Source organism: Mustelus asterias, chromosome 23 (genome assembly GCF_964213995.1).
Source record: "Mustelus asterias chromosome 23, sMusAst1.hap1.1, whole genome shotgun sequence".
NCBI classification, from domain to species: domain Eukaryota; kingdom Metazoa; phylum Chordata; class Chondrichthyes; order Carcharhiniformes; family Triakidae; genus Mustelus; species Mustelus asterias.
In genome coordinates, this window is record NC_135823.1 from 22635120 (window position 1) to 22658850 (window position 23731).

Here is a 23731-nt window from a genome sequence, read left to right on the forward strand (position 1 = left end):
TAATGCATATGTTTAAGAATTCAAAAGACTGTGCCAACAAAATTCTCCTCACGAGTCTCTTTCTTTACAAATAAATTGTTTTTATACAGAGCAGTTTGAAAATGTCAAAGTATAGCACATTTGCCTTTCTCTACCCAGGGGTTGCTCTTCATTAGCTCTGGGTTTAAGAATGGATCGTTTGGCACGCCCTCTTCTATCCACTTCACAAAGCTTCAGACCGAGAGGGAAAAGAAAGGAGAGATATATTAGTTGGGTACTTATAGAAACAAAAATTGACAAATGCAATTTATTTCAACTTGAGTCTATTCTGAACATCAAACACAATGGTTGCTTTGGCCATGTCACTGTTTAGCAGCTCCTTATTTAAAAAGGGAAACTTTCTCTTGGTTTCTGTCTCGACGGATGGATTGATGATGCATTTTTCCCAGCGGTTTCCAAAGCTCACTTTTCCCCTTTATTTTACTTTTAGAGTAAGACTGACATCTTTACACTTTTGTTTTCTTCAAAGATCCGTCACCTGGTGTCCCTGTGACAAAACACATTCGTTACGCAAGAAAGCAGCTGACTGGCCTGTCTCAAGTCTCTGGATCTGATGTGTCTCTTGAGTGAGCCACAAAAAATCTTTGACTTTCTCTCCATCCCTTCACACAAATACTTGACAGCTTATGCCACCACTTCGAAAGATGGAAACTTATATTGCACTCCTCAGACCCAATGTGTTTCATTTAGTTTATTCCACGTATGAAGCTACAGTGTTGAAGGGTATTTTTATCTACAGAATAAGGTGACTGGACACCCATCAGCAGTAGCGCATCCAAAGCACCAACTCCAAGAACAAAATTTGATGACTCGCTCTCTAAATGTATTGCTCAATGTGGATTTGAGACACAGAAAAGACAGTCTTGTCTTCTGTCCTCAATCTACACTGAGTCTTCCCTTCTTGGCTAGATCATGATTGGGAAGCTGCGCTTGATCTCAGAGCACCTGGCCAAAGGAAAGAGATAACAAATAGGTTAGACCAAGGAGAGCCAATGGATGTTATCTATCTTGACTTCCAAAAGGCCTTTGACAAGGTGCCTCACGGGAGACTGCTGAGTAAAATAAGGGCCCATGGTATTCGAGGCAAGGTACTAACATGGATTGACGATTGGCTGTCAGACAGAAGGCAGAGAGTTGGGATAAAAGGTTCTTTCTCAGAATGGCAACCGGTGACAAGTGGTGTCCCGCAGGGTTCAGTGTTGGGGCCACAGCTGTTCTCTTTATATATTAACGATCTAGATGACGGGACTGGGGGCATTCTGGCCAAGTTTGCCGATGATACAAAGATAGGTGGAGGGGCAGGTAGTATTGAGGAGGTGGGGAGGCTGCAGAAAGATTTAGACAGTTTAGGAGAGTGGTCCAAGAAGTGGCTGATGAAATTCAACGTGGGCAAGTGCGAGGTCTTGCACTTTGGAAAAAAGAATAGAGGCATGGACTATTTTCTAAACGGTGACAAAATTCATAATGCTAAAGTGCAAAGGGACTTGGGAGTCCTAGTCCAGGATTCTCTAAAGGTAAACTTGCAGGTTGAGTCCGTAATTAAGAAAGCAAATGTAATGTTGTCATTTATCTCAAGAGGCTTGGAATACAAAAGCAGGGATGTACTTCTGAGGCTTTATAAAGCACTGGTTAGGCCCCATTTGGAATACTGTGAGCAATTTTGGGCCCCACACCTCAGGAAGGACATACTGGCACTGGAGCGGGTCCAGCGGAGATTCACACGGATGATCCCAGGAATGGTAGGCCTGACATACGATGAACATCTGAGGATCGTGGGATTATATTCATTGGAGTTTAGGAGGTTGAGGGGAGATCTAATAGAAACTTATAAGATAATGAACGGCTTAGATAGGATGGACGTAGGGAAGTTGTTTCCATTAGCAGGGGAGACTAGGACGCGGGGGCACAGCCTTAGAATAAAAGGGAGTCACTTTAGAACAGAGATGAGGAGAAATTTCTTCAGCCAGAGGGTGGTAGGTCTGTGGAATTCATTGCCACAGAGGGCTGTGGAGGCCGAGACGTTGAGCGTCTTCAAGACAGAAATTGATAAATTCTTGATTTCTCGAGGAATTAAGGGCTATGGGGAGAGAGCGGGTAAATGGAGTTGAAATCAACCATGATTGAATGGTGGAGTGGACTCGAGGGGCCGAATGGCCTTACTTCCGCTCCTATGTCTTATGGTCTTATGGAAACCAAGACAAGATTTGCACTCCTGATTACTAATCCAGACCTGCTGAGTTTAACCAACATTTTTTATTTTTATTACAGTACACATGTTGTGCACGCGACTGGCGAGGAAGAAATTGGGTGGAACTATGATCCTTCCCTTACAGTTAATATGTGTATTCTTAAGATATGAATCCAAACAGTAAGTGTCAGTTGGCTATTTGACCAAGAGGAATCACAATTGAGCCCATTCCTATGTTCATCTGGAATTGTATCTTTCTAGTTGTGTGATTATTATGGGCGGCACCGTGGTTAGCACTGCAGCCTCACAGCTCCAGGGACCTGGGTTCAATTCCTGCCTTGGGTGACTATGTGTGGAGTTCGCACATTCTCCCAGTGTCTGTGTGGGTTTTCTTCAGGTGCTCCAGTTTCCTCCCACAGTCCCAAGATGTGCAGGTTAGGTTGATTGGCCATACTAAATTGTTCCTTGGTGCCAGGGGGATTAAGAGCATGAGAACTAGGAGCAGGAGTAGGCCATCTGGCCCCTCGAGCCTGCTCCGCCATTCAATAAGATCATGGACTCAGCTCCACTTACCCGCCCACTCACCATAACCCTTAATTCCTTTACTGTTCAAAAATGTATCTATCCTTGCCTTAAAAACATTCAATGAGATAGCCTCAACTGCTTCACTGGGCAGGGAATTCCACAGATTCACAACCCTTTGTGTGAAGAAGTTCCTCCTCAACTCACTCCTAAATCTGCTTCCCCTTATTTTGAGGCTATGCCCCCTAGTTCTAGTTTCACCTGCCAGTGGAAACAACTTCCCTGCTTCTATCTCATCTAGTCCCTTCATCTTATATGTTTCTGTAAGATCTTCCCTCATTCTTCTGAATTCCAATGAGAATAGCCCCAGTCTACTCAGTCTGTCCTCATAAGCCAACCCTCTCAACTCTGGAATCAACCTAGTGAATCTCCTCTGCACCCTCTCCAGTGCTAATTTATCCTTTCTCAAGTAAGGAGACCAAAACTATACACAGTACTCCAGGTGTGGCCTCATCACCACCTTATACAGCTACAACATAACCTCATTGTTTTTAAATTCCATCCCTCTAGCAATAAAGGACAAAATTCCATTTGCCTTCTTAATTACCTGCAAACCAACTCCTTGAGATTCCTGCACAAGGACACCCAGGTCCCTCTGCCCAGCACCATGATGCAATTTTTTACCATTTAAATAATAGTTCATTTTGCTGTTATTCCTACCAAAATGGATGACCTCACATTTACCAACATTGTACTCCATCTGCCAGACCCTCGCCCACTCACTTAGACTATCTATATCCCTTTTCAGACTTTCAGCGTCCTCTGCATACGTTGCTCTGCCACCCATCTTAGTGTCATCTGCGAATTTTGACACACTACACTTGGTCCCCAACTCCAAATCATCTATGTAAATCGTAAACAATTGCGGTCCCAACACTGATCCCTGAGGCACACCACTAGTCACTGATCGCCAACCAAAAAAACACCCATTTACCCCCACTCTTTGCTTTCTGTTAGTTAACCAACCAATCCTCTATCCATGCTAATACATTACCCATAACACCGTGAACCTTTCTTATGTAGCAGTCTTTGGTGCGGCACCTTGTCAAATGCCTTCTGGAAATCCAGATACACCACATCCACAGGTTCCCCATTGTCCACTGCCCATGAAATGTTCTCAAAGAATTCCACCAAATTAGTCAAATATGACCTTCCCTTCATGAACCTATGCTGCGTCTTACCAATGGGACAATTTATATCCAGATGTCTCGCTATTTCTTCCTTGATGATTGATTCAAGCATTTTCCCTACTGCAGGCCGGTCTGATGGTAGTGGGTTATCGTTGATATTTGCTTACAAAGTCAGAAGTTAAGCTAACCGGCCTATAGTTACCCGCCTTTTGCCTACCTCCTTTTTTAAACAGTGGCGTCACATTTGCTATTTTCCAATCTGTGGGAACCACCCTAGTCCAGCAAATTTTGATAAATTACCACTAGTGCATTTGCTATTTCTCCCGCGATCTTTTTTAGTACCCTGGGATGCATTCAATCAGGACCAGGAGACTTGTCTACCTTTAGCCCCATTAATTTGCCCAACACTACCTCTTTCATGATAATAGTTTCTAGGTCCTCACCTGCCATAGCCTTCCTGTCATCAATTTTTGGCATGTTATTTGTGTCTTCCACTGTGAAGATCGATGCAAAATACCTGTTTAATGCCTCAGCCATTTTCTCATTTCCAGTTATTACATCCCCCTTCTCATCCTCTAAAGGACCAATGTTTACTTTAGCCACTCTTTTTCATTTTATATATTTGTAGAAACTTTTGCTATCTGTTTTTATATTCTGAGCTAGTTTACTCTCATAATCCATCTTACTTTTCTTTATAGCTTTTTTTTGTGGCTTTCTGCTGACCTTTAAAGATTTCCCAACCCAGCAGGGTAAATACGTGGCGTTAAGGGATTAGGGCCTGGTTGGGATTTTCGTCGGTGCAGGCTCAGTGGGCCAAATGACCTCCTTTTGCGCTGTAGAATTTCTATGATTATAGTTGAATAGACTAGAAACTCATTTGAACTGGTGTGGAAAAGATACCGGGGCCATCACCAACCATGGAACCCAAGTTCACAGGAAGCAAAATGTTCCAAACTGGACAAATGAAACCAGCAGCTCTGAGATCATGATGCATTCGGCAGAGGCATGTACAACCCAGTCTAGCTGATATCGGTCACCATCTTACTTCTGAATTTTATAACCCCATACATGGCTTTAATTTATAAAGCTATGTGTGGGGTTGAGAGGTTTGTCTACACAGGGAGAGCCAGCATTCTTGCACGTGGTTTCACTCAATCAGTGATAGGAAGCTGCCCTTAGCTTCAGTTTGTATTGATTTTAATTGAAAAGATATCTTGAAAGTTGCTGCTAAAGCAGGAAGATTTTTCCCTCTGCTTCTTGCAATACAACTATAAGTACATGTAGGATATTCTGAGAAACAGGAGAAATCTTGCACTTCAGTCATCTAGGAGAGAATATGTAGTCTGCACCACATAACCATCCATCTCGTCAATAATACAGGGCAGTGTCAGTGTAATCCCCTGCTGTGTATCGCACGCAGTCTAATAGCTGATCGCTTTTGCTCTGACTGTGTTGTAAACTGACCATCTCCCATAAGCACCACAGATAATCGGATCGGTTACGTCAGTTTATTCCCAAATATTTTGCTATGTAGTCCCTTATTCATAGTAATACCGTTCTTACCCAACATCACTTTTTTTTCCCTCACTCGTTGTCTCCTCTCCCCTACCCTGATCTCCTTGAAGGCTATGGGTCATTCACTGGAGTCCACTTGGATGAGTTCTGTGCCAAATGATTGACAACCATCACCTGTAAACCTCGCCAGTGACAACATTGCAGCCATCCCTCATCTGACACCCATGCCTGGTAGTTCTTGGGGACGTGAGACCTCTGGCAGTCTTAACATAACCAGGATGCTTAAGGTCAACCTTCCTCCCATCAGTCTGGCTGTGATCAGCATTTAAACCTTTAATATTTATATCCAATAGAGCCAAATGTTTTTACTTTCCATGAATGGTTATAAAATACTGAATATTGCAATGAACCCATTAATAAACTTCCAAACAGACGATGGCATAAACATTTAATCAGTATTATTAAGTATTGACTGTCCTAATACCATGTAACAACAAATAGTTATATGGGAGTGGGCTATGTAGATTGCAGCTGTACTCTCACTTGCCTGTTCCTGGTACCAGACAGCATGTGGTGCAACGGCAGACAGAGCGAGCTGACTCATGTTTGCCACGACAGATAATCAGAACAAACTAATCATTTCACTAATGGGCTGTAGCAATTCAAGAAGCCCGCTCACCACCACCTCGAGGGCAATTGAGTATGGCCGAGGCTTGCCAGCGATGCCCACATCTCATGAAGGAATAAAAGAAATTATTTAAGAAGGATTTGTTTAAAAATAAAATTGCAAAGTGAAGATACTGTAGACTTGATGATCTTCTAGCTAGAGTCTGTTCCAGCGCTGACCTGGCACTAGTTGCAGTGACCCTGTAGCGAGAAGATGTTCTGTTTTAGAATAGAAAAAAATCATCTTGAACCATGGCTCAGTGGTAGCACACTTACCTTTGACTTGGAAGGTCATGGGTTTAAGTCCCACTCCTGAGACTTGAGCACAAAAGTCTCATGCAGCACTGGGGGAATGCTGTACTGTCAGTGGTGCCGTCATTAATGTGAGATATTAAATGAGGCCCCTCTGATGGACATAAAAGATTGTGAAAGAGGTAATATTTTGAAGGAGAGCTGAACAGTTCCTCCTGATGTCCTGGCCAATACTTATCCCAAAACCAATCTTAAAGAGCAGATTATTTGGTGATTATTGCATTGCTGCTTGTGGTGCCCAAAATGGCTGTTGCATATTTAACACTGCAAAAAAGTGATAGCACTTCAGAAGTGCTTAATTGACTGTACAGCGCCTTGGGATGCCCTCGAGTCATGAAAGATGTTACGCAAATGCAAGACTTTTTCTTTTATTAATGCACACTTATGTTAGATAAAAGCAGCTGAGCAAAGATGTTGTGTGTCTGAGATTCTTGACAATATAACCAACTGATCTTCACTGTTCCAACGACAGCGAAGACCTGGATTTTTCAGAATCTCCACAAGAACATGGAGCTGAAATCCCTCTCTGAGCAATGGGAACTGCAGATCTTTGTGACAGGAGCATCCATCAGGTGAAGTAAAGAGAGCAGTGGATAGAAGTGTGATTTAGAGCACCATTTAGTTGCTTCCGCTGAAGGCACCTAGGACTAACAAACCACAGACGATACAACTGATGGGCTTTGGGCTTGAGGCAGTGCACAGGCAAGTGGCAGGAAGAACATGGTGAATGGAGAGAATGCTTGACGGATTAATAGAGTTTGTCAGTGTATCTCTAAGTTACAGCAATCAGGAAACCCACAGAAATTCAACATCCAGCTATCCAGTCAGTGGTAGAACATAGCAACTAAATCTCATTGGAAAGCTTATTCCTCTTCTGGTTTCTCACTACCATATTATTTCTAAGGGTCAAGCAGTGTGGTTCTCCAAAATGCGAATAATAAGTCATAGAGCTTGGTTTTTTTTGGCTGGAAGGAGGCTCATTTGGAGGATGAATACAAACATAGACCAGTTGGGTCGAACGGCCTGCTCCTGCGCATTAACGATCATGCAATATACGTCTGCACTCATGTAAACTATTTTCTCGGTGATCTTCAGAACTGAAAGACAAATAAACCTAAAGTCTGTATAAACTGACTGTCAAGACCTATGTGGTTTACTGGAACTTTGTGTTCTGCCTCATACTAATGCATTTTGTTGAATTCATTTGACTGGAGTTGCTACTTTTATGGGCATTGTGGACAGCTGGTGATGAAACAATCTATTATCACATTCTCAGCTATAGGAACTTTAAATAAAAGCAATGGTTTTCATCCGTATGTGCTTAACCGGTGATAATAGATTGTGTTTGATTGATGAGTCCTTGAATAAGTAGATCTGGTTGTAAACAGCAGGCCAGGCATCTGAATGTTTGACTCCCGGTTGCCACTGGTACCAAGGAACAATAAAACTAGCCCATCAGTGACCATTGTTTAAGTACCATGCCATAGCACGCCATCTTATTTATCAAGATGGAGAAAAGCAACCAACATTCCCTCCCAAGATTATAACTACAGTAAGCTATTTTTTATTTTAAATTAGTTTGCACTGCTGGGTTTTGTTTTGTTAATGTATCTTCTGTATTAACACACTTCAATAAGTACTTCGTTGGTTGTAAAGTGCTTTGAGATGTTCAGACGTGAAAACCATTATATAAATGTCAGTCTTTTTTCAGCATCTACTATTCCCTCCAAGCATTGTTTGACGATCCCACGCATTGATGGGTGAAACAAGTTTTTTTTTAAACCAAATGCAAGTAGGTAAATCTCTCAGAACTTTGTTTGTAGGGTGATATCACTTTGACTGGCTCTAAATGCTCTATTCTGCTATGCTAGTGTACGAATGAATTACATAAAAAGAAGAAGGTCCTAAGTTCAAACCCTCTCTCGTGTTGAGTTAGCTCAACTCAGCCAGGTTGGAAATAAAGACACTGTGGGCGGGATTTTACGGTCTCACTCAACCCGATGGGAAAATCCTACCTGAGGTCAACAGACATTTCCATTGTCCGCCCCTCACCCGCTACAAATCCTTGTGGGTGGGGTGGTAGAATTCTGGCCTATGTTTGGAGGGGAGATTTTAACCAACAAAATCAAGTGGGTTTGGGTCAGATAGGTAGGGAGTGGTTTAAATCCTAAGAAATCTGCTGTGAGTCTCACTGTCAATCTACTTTTGGAATTTAACCATGCATTTTCCTCAGCAGGATTGCAATGGGGAAGTGTCCTCACATCTATCTCCTGGATACAAATGTCTGCCTGAGGAGCCTCTATAAATATGCCCCCCTCCTCCACCCCGCCAGTGTTTGATCCCAACCGGCCTCCAAACTCCTCCCATCACGGGACTTCCACCTGTTTCACCACCCCCCACCAGTCAATGACCTCTAACAATTTACCCCATCATACCCAGACTGGGGTGTGAAAAAATAAAGCAAGGTTTTCACCCCAGAGAATCTCACCCACCACCACCCCTAACCCCCTCCCCATCCCTTTTATGCAATCACATTTATGGATGTCAGGAGGAGGATATGACCAGGCATGAATATAATGTCTCTCCTGGTTAAATTCCATGGTTAACAATTGTCTGGAAGAATGGCCATTTGGGTTACAGTCGAGTGTTATTCATGTCTGCAGCTTAGAACCTCTGTGTCAAGCAGTACCTTAGGAAAGAGTGAAGGAAAATTTGAGAGACCATATGATGGCAAGGTCAGCTTTTATTGCCTATCCCTAATTGCCTTCTCAAGGGCAATTAGGGATGGACAATAAACACTGGCTTAGCCAGCAACACCCGCACCCAAGAATGAATTCTTAAAAAGAATGTAAAGGGGAGATGGTTAGACTGTCTCTTGTTTGAGATGGTCAATACCTGGAACTTGTGTGGCACAAATGCTAGTTGCCACTTTTCAGACCCAGCTGAATGTTGTCCAGGTCTTGATTTGATTTATAATTGTCACGTATTGGGATACAATGAAAAGTATTGTTTCTTACGCTATACAGACCAAGCATCCCATTCATAGAGTACATAAGGGAGAAGGAAAGGATAGGGTGCAGAATGTAGTGTAACACTTATAACTAGGGTATAGAGAAAGATCAACTTAATATTGGTCTTGCTGCATGTGGGCATAAGCTGCTTTAGTATCTGAGGAGTCGTGAATGGTACTGAACATTATGCAATTATCAGCAAACACCCCCACCCCTTATGGTGAAGCGAAGGTCATTGATGAAGATGGTTAGAACACTACCCTGGGGAACTCCTGCAACAATGTTCTGGGACTGAGATGACTGAATAACAGACTACCTAAGGTACAGAGCTCCCAATATGATTTTTTTTCCTGTCCTGACTTTTTACTCAGTGGTCACTGACTGAGATCCTGTCCCCCTGAATCAATGTTGCCACTAATTTTATGTAGCTAAGAATGAGCTACCCATATCACATCTGTGGCAGCTATATGACCCTATTCTGGGAATTGAATGCATGAACATTACTAATAATGTGGAATGATGATAGCCTGAAGCAATTTCACTTGGTAGTGTGTTATGAAAAATGTATTTATTTAATTGGATCCATAAGTGTCCAGCCATGGAATCAAAAAACCCGACAATCTGAATGAATGTTTTATATCAGAAAGGCAGGTGAACATGAATCCACAATTAATATTATTTTTTAATATCCTGTTATGTATATCAATATTGAATGCTTCAGAATTATTCTTAGATGCAATTTGATTTCTAAATGTGTTGAGCCTTAAAATGCTAAACAGTGGTTTCAAAAAGCAGTCATTCCATTCAACCCTTCCAACCTCCACCCCCAACCCCCCCCCCCCCCCCCCACCCCCAACATCCATATTTATATCAAAATTATGCATTTATCCAACACGCTGGACGCTATTTTACTCATTCTTGGGATGTGGGCTTCACTGGCTATGCCAGTGTTTATTGCCCGTCTCCAATTGCCCATGAGGTGGTGGGGGTGAGCTGCCTTCTTGAGCTGCTGAAGTCCATGTGATGTAGGTGCACCCATAGTGCTGTTAGGGAGGGACTTCCAGGATTTTAACCAGCAACAAGGATCGGGGAGGGTGTATGTGTCCAAGTTGGAATGGTGTATGACCGGGAGGTGAACATCTCGCTTCAAAGCAGCAGAAAAAGTTGGTGCTGGAGATTTGCTCACAATGTGCAGCCTACATATCCTAACCCAATGGTTAATCTGATTGGCCTCATTAAAGCACCGACCCGCAGGGAGTTTCGAAGATGTGGCTTTAACGTTAAACATCAGATTAATGGCTAAACATTGCACCAATGCTCCAGAGTTGAGACTGTGACAATCAGCCTGTTGCACTGGAAAGGATGCAGGGCAGCACACTGGTTAGCACTGTTGCCTCACAGCTCCAGGGATCCAGATTCAATTCCGGCCTTGGATGACTGTGTGGAGTTTGCACATTCTCCAGTTTCCTCCCACAGTCCAAAGATGTGCAGGTTAGATGGATTGGATATGCTAAATTGCCCCTTCGTGATTAAAGATGTGCAGGTTAAATGGTAAATGTGTGGGTTTACAGGAATAAGGTGGGGGAGAGGGCCTGCGTAAGTTACTCTGTCAGAGAGTCGGCACAGGTTTGATGGGCTGAAAGTCTTCCTCTGCATTGTAGGGATTTTATGATTCTACGAGAGGAGATTCACTGTGATGTTTCATGGGCTGGACCGTTTCAGCTATGAAGAGAGGCTGGTTAGGCTGGGATTGCTTTCCTTAGAGCAGAGAAGGATGAGTGGGGACCTGATTGAGGTACAAAATTATGAGGGACGTAGATAGGAAGAAACTTTTCCTCTTAGTAGAGAGGTTAATAACCAGGAGGCACTGATTTAGGGTAAGGGACAGGAGATTTAGAGGGATTTGAGGAAAAATGTTTTCACCCAGAGGGTGATGGGAATCCTGAACTCACTACCTGAAAGGGTGGTAGAGGTGGGAACCCACATAACATTTAAGAAGCATTTTAGATGAGTACTTGAAAATGCCATAAAAGGCTACAGACCAAATGCTGGAAATGGGACTAGAATAGGTAGGTGTTTGATGACCACTGCAAACACGATGGGCTGAAGGACCTCTTTCTGTGTTGTAAAATTCTATAAATCCATGTTGCTGAATTGTGATCAATTTTGTTTCTTGACCAGCAAACACAAAAGGAGGTTAGAGAGTCTTTAACCTTCCAATTGTCCCTCCTTCCTTATTAGAAAATGACCAGAATGGAACTTGCCACACAGCACTGGTCATCACCCTGTCTCTGAGCACACTACTAACCAGCGCATTGGTGGATCATTGCAACCTTGTCATGTGGAGCTAGGTGCAGCCAACGTGTACCCTATTGGCTAGGTAAGTGATTACACTTTAAATTCTAAACCGGAAAGTTGTGAGTTCAAGCCCCATACCAGGACTTGTCTAGCCATTTGTCGATTCCATGTTAGCATTACCTATCAGAGTCAGCGAGTCAAAAACAAATCAGAATCTTCATTTCTTAATGCACATTGTACCACGGTCTTTATACTAAAAGTATCAAGGTGGTATATTTTGCCCTGCCATTTTTGGGAGGCAAGCAGTAGATGTACTATAGACTCCTTTCAAGGTGGGTTCCCTCTCTTTGCTATAAGGTAAGTTAGTCTTCAACTTCTGGCTACAAGATGGATGGAGCCATTCAAGGATGAAAAAAACCTTTTGTCAAATTACTTGGCTGCAAAGTCTTTGGGGTGCTCTGAGGACATGACTGGCACTATATAAATGTAGGTTCTTTCTCAACAAGGTAAATACCTGGTAACGAACTAAAAAATGGCAATAATATTGAAGTGTTTTTGCCTCTATATTTACAAAGGATAGGGAAGCAAAAACTACAGGAAGGCCAGAGGAGCTGTAGAAGTATGACTAATTGATAGATTTTAAAATGTTTTAATTACTCAAAAGGCTAATGGAGTTTAAAGTTGATTGATCACAAAGCCCAGAACACAGAAGGAGATTACTGGTGAAATAGTAGAGACGCTAACAATAATGTCAGAAACGTAAACAGCAGTGAGTCATAAAGACCCAACAAACTGTTCTGCCTTTCAATAAGATCATGCCTTATCTCTCTCCTAACTCAATTTACCCACCTTGGCTCCATATACACCAGCTACCCTTACTTCAATAATGCAAAACTGTTAGATACAAGAAACACAGATAAGATCCATCAACACTTAGAGAAGTATGAGTAATGCGAACTGATTTAGTTAATTGCTTTGTGAAAATGACCAAGTATACAGTCAGCAGGGGGAGAGGGGTGAATTTGATTTCATTTGGTGATTTGCAATCTTTTTTAAAATGCCAAATATGGAACTTGTGAAGATGAAGGACATCGTATTAAAGGTGAGGTGGTGATATGGACAATGGACAGCAAGAAAAATAGAAAGTCAAATGTAGATTAGATCATTCTTGAATTGGCATGACGCAATTAGTGGTGCATGTTGAAGATTTGAGTTCCTCTCAATCACCGCATACAGAAATGTTTTGGATATGGAAATTGAAGGAGTAATGATAAAAGTTAATGAGGATTTTTGGCTTTGTCCAAAAGAGTAAAAGGAGTTGCACTGAAACAGGCCATTGGGTCCAACAAGTTTATGCTCCACACAAACCTCCTCCCACCTTGTTTCATTCAATCCTATCAACATAGCCATTTGTTCATTTTTATCTCCTGTACTTTGCTTTTAATGTATCTGTGCTATTTGCCTCAACTACTTCATGTGGTGGGAAGGTTCACATCCTAACCACTCTCTGGGCAAAGACATTTCTCCTGAATCGCTGACTCAATTTAGTCATGACTATCTTGTATGCGTGGACATCCCAACAAGCATAAACTTCATCTATATGTTTAACCTATCAAACCTCTTTGTAATTTTAAATACCTTTACATTTGCACATCTAGTAACCTATGAAAACCTTACAGCTGTAGTTGAGCTGCCTTTTGACAGGATCACACCATTAGATGCAATGAGAGAGTGTATCATTCTCACTCTCATCTGTCGCCTTAATCACATGAGAACAGAATTTAAAGCTTACTCAGGGATTGTTCTGGAAGACATCTCCCTCTTGTACGACAGCTGGTACTTCAGACTATCCACTTCCTTCTTGAATTGCGGAGTGTCCCAATCCTCCATGGCCGCAGATTGTTTTTAATTGTTTTCTTTTAGGATAAAGAGAAAGAAATCTGAAAAAGGTCAAAAATAAAGAAGAAAGGAGATTAAACACCAAAACGAAATGTTAGCTAACACAATACATTAATACAGTACTTCACTCCGAGGTTTTAGTTACAGGCTCAAGTCTGAATAATGTATTTCTTCAAATGAAGATTGCATGAAGCAACCATCTAGGAGATCTGTTGTGATTCGAGTCATGTAAACCAGGGAGGTCCGAAGATCAATCTCTAGTCTGTACCAATAGAACTGAAGCTATCTTTCAAATTAAACTAAAGCCCAACCTGCCTGCTCAGGTGGGTGCAGTAGACTGCATGGTATCATCTGAAGAACAGCAGGCGAGTTCTCTTTGGTGTCCTAGCCAATGCTTGTCCATCAACCAACATCAACAAAATGGATGATCTGCTGTTTGTGGGATCTTGCTGTGCACATTGTTGTCACTTTTTCTACATTACAACAGTGACAGCACTTCAAAAGATCCTAATTATCTGTTATAACTTGAAGTAATGAAAGGTAGTATATAAACATTTCTCTTCTTTCCTATCTCGATATTCTTGAGCTACGCCACCCTGAATATATTTGTGCTCATCAAATTCTGGCTTCTTAAGAATTCCCAATTTTAATCACTCCACCTTTGGTTACCTAGACCCTAAGCTCTGGAATTTACCCCCGACACCTCTCTGTCTCTCGACCTGACTTTCATCGTTTAAGATGCTCTTTAAAACCTACCTCTCTGACCAAGCTTTTTGGTCACCTGACCTAATATCTCCTTATATATTTTATAACATTCCTGTGAAGCACCTTGGAACATTTTATTACATTAAAGGTCCTAAATAAATGTAAGTTCTTCAATTGATGAGGTGGGTGTAAGCTGAGGAATGGAGTTTCCCCCTCCACCATCACCATCAAACGACATCACTACATTGTCAATTCTCACTTTCTGGCTTCACGTATGAACAACAGTCAGAGATCTGGAGCTCTGTCAAAGCCAACACTATCCATACAAATTCTCTGCACTAAATATTCACCTGCCTTTTCTCCTTGCAGACGCAAACTTCCTGTTGTTATTCCTTTGTATTTTCACTGTGTATAGATAATTTGAGACAAATCTAGTTTTGTGTGTGTATATATAAATAAATATTTTATAGCATTCTATAAATGTGCAGCCAAAGCTGGGGTAATCCTAGAATGATCCCCTAACTCCAGTGTAGCTGATTCCAGACAACAGTCCTTGACTTCACCCACCAAACATAGAATAGAATCCCTACAGTGCAGAAGGAGGCCATTCGACCCATCAAAAGTCTGCACCGACCACAATCCCACCCAGTCCCTATTCTCGTAAGCCCTCATATTTACCCTGCTAATCCCCCTGACACTAAAGACAATTTAGCATGGCCCGCACATCTTTGGACTGTGGGAGGAAACTGGAGCACCCGGAGGAAATCCACACAGACGCGGGGAGAATGTGCAAACTCCACACAGTCAGTGACCCGAGAGTTACAGAACAAAGAGATCTTGGGGTACATGTTCATAGCTCCTTGAAAGTGGAGTCACGGGTGGACAGAGTGGTGAAGAAGGCATTCGGCATGCTTGGTTTCATTGGTCAGAACATTGAATACAGGAATTGGAATGTCTTGTTGAGGTTGTACAAGACATTGGTAAGGCCACACTTGGAATACTGTGTGCAATTCTGGTCACCCTATTATAGAAAGGATATTATTAAACTAGAAAGAGTACAGAAAAGATTTACTAGGATGCTACCAGGACTTGATGGATTGAGTTATAAGGAGAGGCTGGATAGACTGGGACTTTTTTCTCTGGAGCGTAGGAGGCTGAGGGGTGATCTTATAGAGGTCTATAAAATAATGAGGGGCACAGATCAGCTGGATAGTCAATATCTTTTCCCAAAGGTAGGGGAGTCTAAAACTAGAGGGCATAGGTTTAAGGTGAGAGGGGAGAGATACAAAAAAGTGTCCAGAGGGGCAATTTTTTCTCAGAGGGTGGTGAGTGTCTGGAACAAGCTGCCAGAGGTAGTAGTAGAAGCGGGTACAGTTTTGTCTTTTAAAACGCGTTTAGATAATTACATGGGTACGATGAGTTTGGAGGGATATGGGCCAAATGCAGGCAATTGGGATTAGCTTAGGGGTTTTAAAAAATAAAGGATGGCATGGACAAGTTGGGCTGAAAGGCCTGTTTCCATGCTGTAAACCTCTATGACTCTATGACCTGAGGCAGGAATTGACTTGGGTCCCTGGCGCTGTAAGGAAGCAGTGTTAGCCACTGTGTCACCGTGCCGCCCAAACACTTAACTGGACCAGGAAGACCTCATGAGAAAGATTGACTGACATCTGACTGTGGGTCATTAAATCTGGAAATGGATCGATCAGAGGAGCAACCGCAGAATCAAGTCTGGAACACCAATGTGCATTATTTCATTTCTAACCGAAATTCACCCAGCAATTCAGGCACTCCTAAGGACACATAGGACACATAAACCCTTGAAGTGAGAGAAGATGGAAAGGGATTGAAGTATGAAAGAGTGGAAAACATGGGTGCCCCTGAGTAAAATGGAATTGCAAGAGATTAATGCAGCAAATAGTCGAATTACATTCACTGCTGACAGGAGCTGCCTATAGTTTTGTAAGACTGAACCTTTTATTGCTGTCAATACACACAAGATTGTGCTGTCTGTGCTGTGTATCCTATTTCTTTAATATCTCGATAAATCTAATTTGTTAATTCAGAAACTGAGCCCAGCTTAATGCTACTAGAGAGGCTTGGAGTGAAATAAAGTGCAGGGAGCACTACTGATTTAGTCAAACCTGAAAGGGTACGATCTTCGTGGGAGCTGACCACTGTATGAGTACAGCTTCTGGTTTTAAAGGGATGTTAATTTATAAGAAGCATAGCAAGAGTGTTGGCAGAGAGCTGTGAGAAAAATTCATATCAGCACAAATAGCTATGCCCCCGGAATGGTGAATTGCTGTATCTCTCACTTGGGCTGAACCTGAAAAAGAGACTCCATTCTGTTTGGATGTGCTACTGAATGTGTTTTGCAATTGTCAGATACTCCCTGGTAAATGAAGGTGTCCAAATCCACTCTTAACACTGTCAGCACCAGCAGCTTGCATTTCAAGAGCACGTTTAACACAGGCAGGTTCTCAAATGAAATGTAACACTGAACTACAGAATGAGATATTAGGACTGATTGTTAAAAGAGGTGGGTTTTAAGGAACATCTTAAAGGAGGAAGGTGAGGGAGGAAATTTCATAATTTAAGGCCTTACAGTGCAGCCATCAGTGAGGGAGTGATTAAAATCAGGAATGCTCAAAAGGTCAGGATTCGAGGAGTGCACAGATCTCAAAAGTTTGTCAGGTTGGAAGCTGTTACAGAGACAGGGAAGGGATTTGATGGAAATGCTGAAATTAGTACCAATGAAAGGCCCTTTAGAAAATCCACCAACGATGGTTTCTTGCTATCTTCTTAAGGTAGTTGTGAAATCAGTAGCACTCTGATACCAGTTGTTCTGTACCCTCTGTGAAGCGATCAACCTCAAATTGCCACTTGAACTGCTTCCAGCTGCCTGTTGTCAGTGAGAATTTCAGGCAGATTGGCCAGAACCCAATGTGAGCAGAGATGATGAAAGCTTTGAGTTGGTGTGGAGGCTCAGTTATCTCAACCGCTTTGCTATCTCAGAAGCATCGCTGCCTCTTTCCCTGGGAATGCCAACCTCCGACGATGTCTTGGAGTTTTCAGTAATTAAAGATGGATCAGCTGGATACGGATAGGAGTGACCCAGGAAAAATATCACAGGCATTTAAAAATTTGTGCGAGACTTCCTTTGTACATTTAGTGGTTATAAAAATATTGGTGAAAGGATAAGAAGGCTGTTTGGCAGTCGAGCACCATCCAGCAGGGTGAAGCATGTTTGTTTTCCAACTGATGTAAAGGCAGTGCAGCAGGACAATCTGGTAATGTCAGTAAATCAGTGATGGGTACCTGGAGGTGGGCTTGTTAGGGGTCAGGAGGAATCCAACCAGGAGTTGGCAACTTTAACAGAAATAAAATTAACATTTCAGGTCCGTGACCTTTAACCAGAACCCAACAGTTTTACCACCCCTTACTCATCCACCCCCGCCTGCCGCCACCACCATCACCACCCACCCCCTCCCCCCCCCTATCCCCACTGGTTCAGTGGAGTTGATTGTCTGCTTTCAAAGGGCCTGCACTGAGTGGAAAAAGCTCCACAACAGCCACCTGATGAAGGTGGCAGCTTAACAAGATGTCTGACAATGTTCTGCTTGACTGGTTCCAAAGACGACTTCTTCCCTTGCAGGTTGGATAATGATCAGGAAGAAGCTTGAATCTTTGGGACTCTCTTCCCCAGACAGCTGGAGGCAGGGTCGATTAATATTCCGAGACTCTTGATCAACAAGGGAGTTGAAGGAAATTGAGGGTCGGCAGAAATGTGGATTTGAGACAACAATCAGATCAGCCATGATCTGTTGCCTCACTGCTGCCTCAGCGCCAGGGACCGGGGTTCGATTCCAGCCTCAGGTGTCAGTGCAGAGTTTGCACGTTCTCCCCATGTCTGTGTGGGTTTCCTACAGGTGCTCCGGTTTCCTCCCACAGTCCAAAGATGGGCTGGTTAGGTGGACTAGCCATGCATCTGATGGTGGAAGTGTCCAGAACCACGGGCCACAGTCTGAGGATACTGGGTAAACTATTTAGGATTGTGATGGGGAGAAAATTCTTCACCCAGAGAGTGGTGAGCCTGTGGAATTTACTACCACAGAAAGCAATTGAGGCCAAAACATTGAATGTTTTCAAGAAGGAGTTAGATATAGCTCTTGCGGTGAAGGGGATCAAAGGATATGGGAGGAATGTGGGAACAGGTTACTGAGTTGGATGATCAGCCATGATCATAATGAATACCAGAGCAGGCTGGAAGGGCCGAATGGCCTCCTCCTGCTAGTTTCTGAATCATATTCTACAGGTCTCATCTTAATTGGTTGCGGGATTAGAGAGAGGTTTTCAAGTAGAACAAAAATGAAATATTTAACTGGCAGCTGGATTTTTAAAATCGGTTTCAGAACATATATTCATTATTCGTGCCAATTCCAGCATTGTTAAGGAAGGAAATACTGGCTCGAATTGGATAAGCTATGGGACAGATTTAACAGCCTCTGGTCAGGTTGGTCATCGCCTTCTTTCTCACGAAGTGAGGTAAATGGGGAATAAGTGTCCAATCATTTAAACAGTGGAGAATGTGGCAATCTGGTTGTCTGAACAGAGAAAACCTTAGGACAAAAAGGCAAACTAAAGCAGATGAGAAGGTAGCAAAAGGTCAAAGCAGCTGATATACCTCTATCGCCCCTCTCCTTCCCTGTCTCTCTCTCTCTCTCCCTTCCCATCTCTAACTCTCCCTCCTCCCACTCTGTGTCCTCTCTCTCCCCCTCTAATTCTCCCTCCGTTTCTCTCTCCTTCCTCTCTCTTCCTCCCCGTCTCTTCCTCCCCGTCTCTTCCCCTCCCTCTCCCTCCTTCTCCCCCTCTATCTCTCTCTCCCTCTTCCTGTCTCTCCCTCCCTGCTCCTTTGCTTTTCCATGTGAATGCACCAATATTATTTCCGCATTGTGGAGATGAGTCTGCAGCTGCAGCTCCTCACAACAAGCAGGCGACAGGCAGTGAGAATAGCCAGCACTCTCCTCACTTTCGCTTCTGCCCTGTTGCTAAAACAACTGTCTCCAGACTTCTCCTTCCCCACTATCTCCCGCTAATCCTTTCTCCCCCTCCCCACACTCTCCCCTTCCCCACACTCTCCCCTTCCCTAATCCTCTCTCCCCCTCCCCACACTCTCCCTCAATCCTCTCTCCCCCTCCCCACACTCTCCCTCAATCTTCTCTCCCCCTCCCCACTCTCTCCCCCTCCCCTAATCGTTTCCCTCTCCACTCTCTCCCTTAATTCTCTTCCCCTCCCTCCCCACTCTCTCCCCCTCCCCATTCTCTCTCCCTCCCTCATCACACTCTCTCCCCACTCACACTCTCTCTCTCTCCCCCTAACCCCCCGCCCTCCCTCCGCCCTCTCTGCAGAAACCCATCCGCTTGTTTAGCCCGAATTACACTGCAGTGATCTCGCTATTTGGCAATAAGCTATTGAAAATTACTGATTCAGACACTTTATTGTGTCAACTTCCGTGTATCAGTGAACAGTGAGGTTGCGGCTGATATTTGAGAAGCCTCCGTCCAGTGCTGATCTATCTCACTGTCCAGTAAAAGGTGGGCAGCGGGTCAATCTGACTGCCCTCGCTGAGATCAATATAAACACTCCATCAAAACGGGAACCATTTTAAACATGGATATTGAACAATGCAGAGATTATTCCCCCTCTTGCATTATTCAGCCCGCGTGGCTGCTCTTAGTGCTTGTGAGCTGGAATGTGTGGCTGCCTTTTATTTGTCACAAAGACTGATGAAGACTCACCGTAACATCCGTGTCCAGAACAATACCGAATCCTGATTTCCGGCCAGACACCTCTCCCTCTCTATCTGATCCCCATTTTCAACTCGAGAAATATTGAAATCTCCACCACACCACATTGAACACAGTGTGAGAAGGGATGGTTCACACCTTTATGTGTATAAACTGCCCTTTCCATTGGAATAGATGTTATCAGGGAGGCTGGGGCGGGTATCAGACGATGATATCTCTTCCATAATTTGGGACAGGTAGTGGTGAGGGTTGTACAGGGGACTGTAGTCGACAGGTTAACATTTGTGGGGAAACCAATACATCTGCCTGAAACCTACAGGCTACAGTGCAACTCGCTGATACATGTGTATCATACAAGGAATCTGCCATATTCAATTGCTGCATCGAAATTGTCTGGATCACCTCTCCATCGCCTTTGGAAAAATAACATAAACTCACCTACCTCACTGTCAAGGCACTTTTACAGCGAACGGACACCCGGCGCAAACTGATGCATCCAATGATGATTCCTTTGTGCTGGGAAAGGAAGTTTGAGCTCAGATATATACAGATGTTGCCCCTCTCCTTTTCCGAAATGCAAATCCTTAGTGTAATCTATTAATGTAACTGGCAATCCATTCAGAATGTGCTGTACAGGAGCTGATGTCCTTTGGAGAGGATTTGCACAGCTGAGCTCCCCCTCTCTCTCTCTCTCTCTCCCTCTCTATCTCTCTCTCTCGCCTGCCCTCCTCTCTCCAAATGCCGCTGTGTGTAATATTTGAGCCTGCAAAGGGATAAATAAAGCAGCTTCCTGGTGTCTCATTAGAGGCTGTGCCGGGGGTGTGGGATGGACAGCCTCTGTGGCTCCTGGTATCACAGCTACCCTCCTCCTGGCAGCGTCCACTTTTGTCTAATGAAATCCCTAAGGGCTACATTCAGGCACACGCTCGTCTACAGAATGGAAAACAAACTGCGGAATATGTAGCAGGACAAAGCATCAACGCCCGCAATTAATAAAATTGGACCCATTTGGTCTTCATATTCGGATCATCCCTGTGTGGGTGATTAAGGTGTGCTCCCTGTACACACACACACACACACACACAAATACCTGGGAGAGGCACATCATTTATACAATTGCCTATTTGCTTCCAGCTCTACACCTGCAGTGCTTAAAGGGTGGCTTGAATCCACATTTGTTAGTTCACCCACGGCGTTCAGCAACTCCTGCCCCTGCGCTAACACATTTATGACCAGGCTGATATTGTTCATTTACTTACACAGACATGTGTATCACGCAATTACACATCCAGAAACCGCCTTGCTTTGCCACAAATAGAACCTCCTGTTTATTCCAGCTAGCAACTCAATGCCACAATTTGGTAAGGTCATTTTTAGCTTTGTGGACAAATACATTTAAACACGCTCACACCACTCCCAGGTTCAATTCTGCCATCGTTGTTTATGCGGTAAATATGACTGAACTCTTTCTTTAGATGAAACATTGTGCAGACAAGCAACATGCGCAGCTGGAAAGAAAATGGATGGTATCCTTCCAGCCAATAAAATATTTCTGAAGTTAGTCACTGTGGTAGTATAGGAAGCACGGCAGCCAATTTTCACAAAGCAAGATCCCACAACCAGCAGTGAAATAAATAGCCAGAGAGCTTCTTGTCAGTGGATAGATGAATGTTGTCCAGGACATAAGAACATAAGAAATAGGAGCAGGAGTAGGCCATCTAGCCCCTCGAGCCTGCCCCGCCATTCAATAAGATCATGGCTGATCTGACGTGGATCAGTACCACTTACCCACCTGATCCCCATAACCCTTAATTCCCTTACCGATCAGGAATCCATCCATCCGCGCTTTAAACATATTCAGCGAGGTAGCCTCCACCACCTCAGTGGGCAGAGAATTCCAGAGATTCACCACCCTCTGGGAGAAGAAGTTCCTCCTCAACTCTGTCTTAAACCGACCCCCCTTTATTTTGAGGCTGTGTCCTCTAGTTTTAACTTCCTTACTAAGTGGAAAGAATCTCTCCGCCTCCACCCTATCCAGCCCCCGCATTATCTTATAAGTCTCCATAAGATCCCCCCTCATCCTTCTAAACTCCAACGAGTACAAACCCAATCTCCTCAGCCTCTCCTCATAATCCAAACCCCTCATCTCCGGTATCAACCTGGTGAACCTTCTCTGCACTCCCTCCAATGCCAATATATCCTTCCTCATATAAGGGGACCAATACTGCACACAGTATTCCAGCTGCGGCCTCACCAATGCCCTGTACAGGTGCATCAAGACATCCCTGCTTTTATATTCTATGTAAGAAGTTTAACAACACCAGGTTAAAGTCCAACAGGTTTATTTGGTAGCAAAAGCCACACAAGCTTTCGAGGCTCTGAGCCCCTTCTTCAGGTGAGTGGGAATTCTGTTCACAAACAGAACTTATAAGACACAGACTCAATTTACATGAATAATGGTTGGAATGCGAATACTTACAACTAATCCAGTCTTTAAGAAACAAAACAATGGGAGTGGAGAGAGCACCAAGACAGGCTAAAAAGATGTGTATTGTCTCCAGACAAGACAGCCAGTGAAACTCTGCAGGTCCACGCAACTGTGGGATATTATATTCTATCCCCTTCGCAATATAGGCCAACATCCCATTTGCCTTCTTGATCACCTGTTGTACCTGCAGACTGGGCTTTTGCGTCTCATGCACAAGGACCCCCAGGTCCCTTTGCACGGTAGCCTGTTTTAATTTGTTTCCATTGAGATAGTAATCCCTGGGACAATTCTCCTTCAGTGTGGTGCCATGCAATGTGTGTCCATCTGAGAGGGCAAATGTTTAAAGTTTATTTATCAGTGTTATAAGTAGGCTTACATTAACACTGCAAAGAAGTTACTGTGAAAATCCCCTAGTCGCCACACTCCGGCACCTGTTCGGGTACACTGAGGGAGAAATTAGCACGGCCAATGCACCTAACCAGCATGTCTTTCAGACTGCGGGAGGAAACTGGAGGGAAACCCACGCAGACACAGGGAGAATGTGCAGACTCCACACAGACAGTGACCCAAGCCAGGAATCAAACCCAGATCCCTGGTGCTATGAAGCAGCAGTGCTAACCACTGTGCCACCCCTAAGTTCAACATCTCCTTCAAAAAACAGCACCCAGTGTGGTACGCCTTCATTTACTGCACTGGAGTGCCATCCAGCTTACAGATGTGAGAATGCTGCCAGTTGAACCAGAGTGCCAGATGTGCCTGAAGCTATCCATAAGACAACAGTCAAGATTCTTGTTATGTGAGACTCACACTGTGTTATTGTAAATGGGGGAGGGGAAGAAAAGCTCTCAAGAGCTCTGGTCATTCATGCTGCCAATTTGGATGAACAATCATGTAATGCATCTCTGTCTTACCCTTATCAGCCTCACAACTCGATTACTTTGAATCAGCCTTTCTTCTCCTTTCTCCCATTGCCATTGCCATTGCAAGATTTTTGAGTTGGTCATTGTACAGTAAGGTAAGAATATATGGTTGTAAATGTTACTGAGCTGCAATATACAGTAATGAAGACTAAAGTTGCACAAAGTGAA

The 23731-nt window shown here is 43.5% G+C and overlaps 1 protein-coding gene across 4 annotated transcripts; it reads right to left on the reverse strand.

The window, feature by feature from the left end:
* Nucleotides 1-19: 19 nt before the first annotated feature.
* Nucleotides 20-21316, reverse strand: LOC144510361 (guanine nucleotide-binding protein G(I)/G(S)/G(O) subunit gamma-13-like). Of its 4 annotated transcripts, none has more exons than XM_078239800.1 (3): nucleotides 21246-21316; nucleotides 13534-13681; nucleotides 20-210 (listed from the first exon to the last, which is right to left on the reverse strand). In XM_078239800.1, exons 2-3 carry the CDS (start codon nucleotides 13629-13631, stop codon nucleotides 105-107), a joined length of 204 nt encoding a protein of 67 aa, XP_078095926.1. In that variant the 5' UTR covers nucleotides 13632-13681; nucleotides 21246-21316; the 3' UTR covers nucleotides 20-104. The 4 variants fall into 4 exon arrangements, with proteins under 4 accessions (XP_078095926.1, XP_078095923.1, XP_078095924.1 ...); XM_078239797.1 differs by lacking the exon at nucleotides 21246-21316 and adding an exon at nucleotides 20598-20960; XM_078239798.1 differs by lacking the exon at nucleotides 21246-21316 and adding an exon at nucleotides 20594-20960.
* Between the last annotated feature and the right edge of the window lie 2415 nt (nucleotides 21317-23731).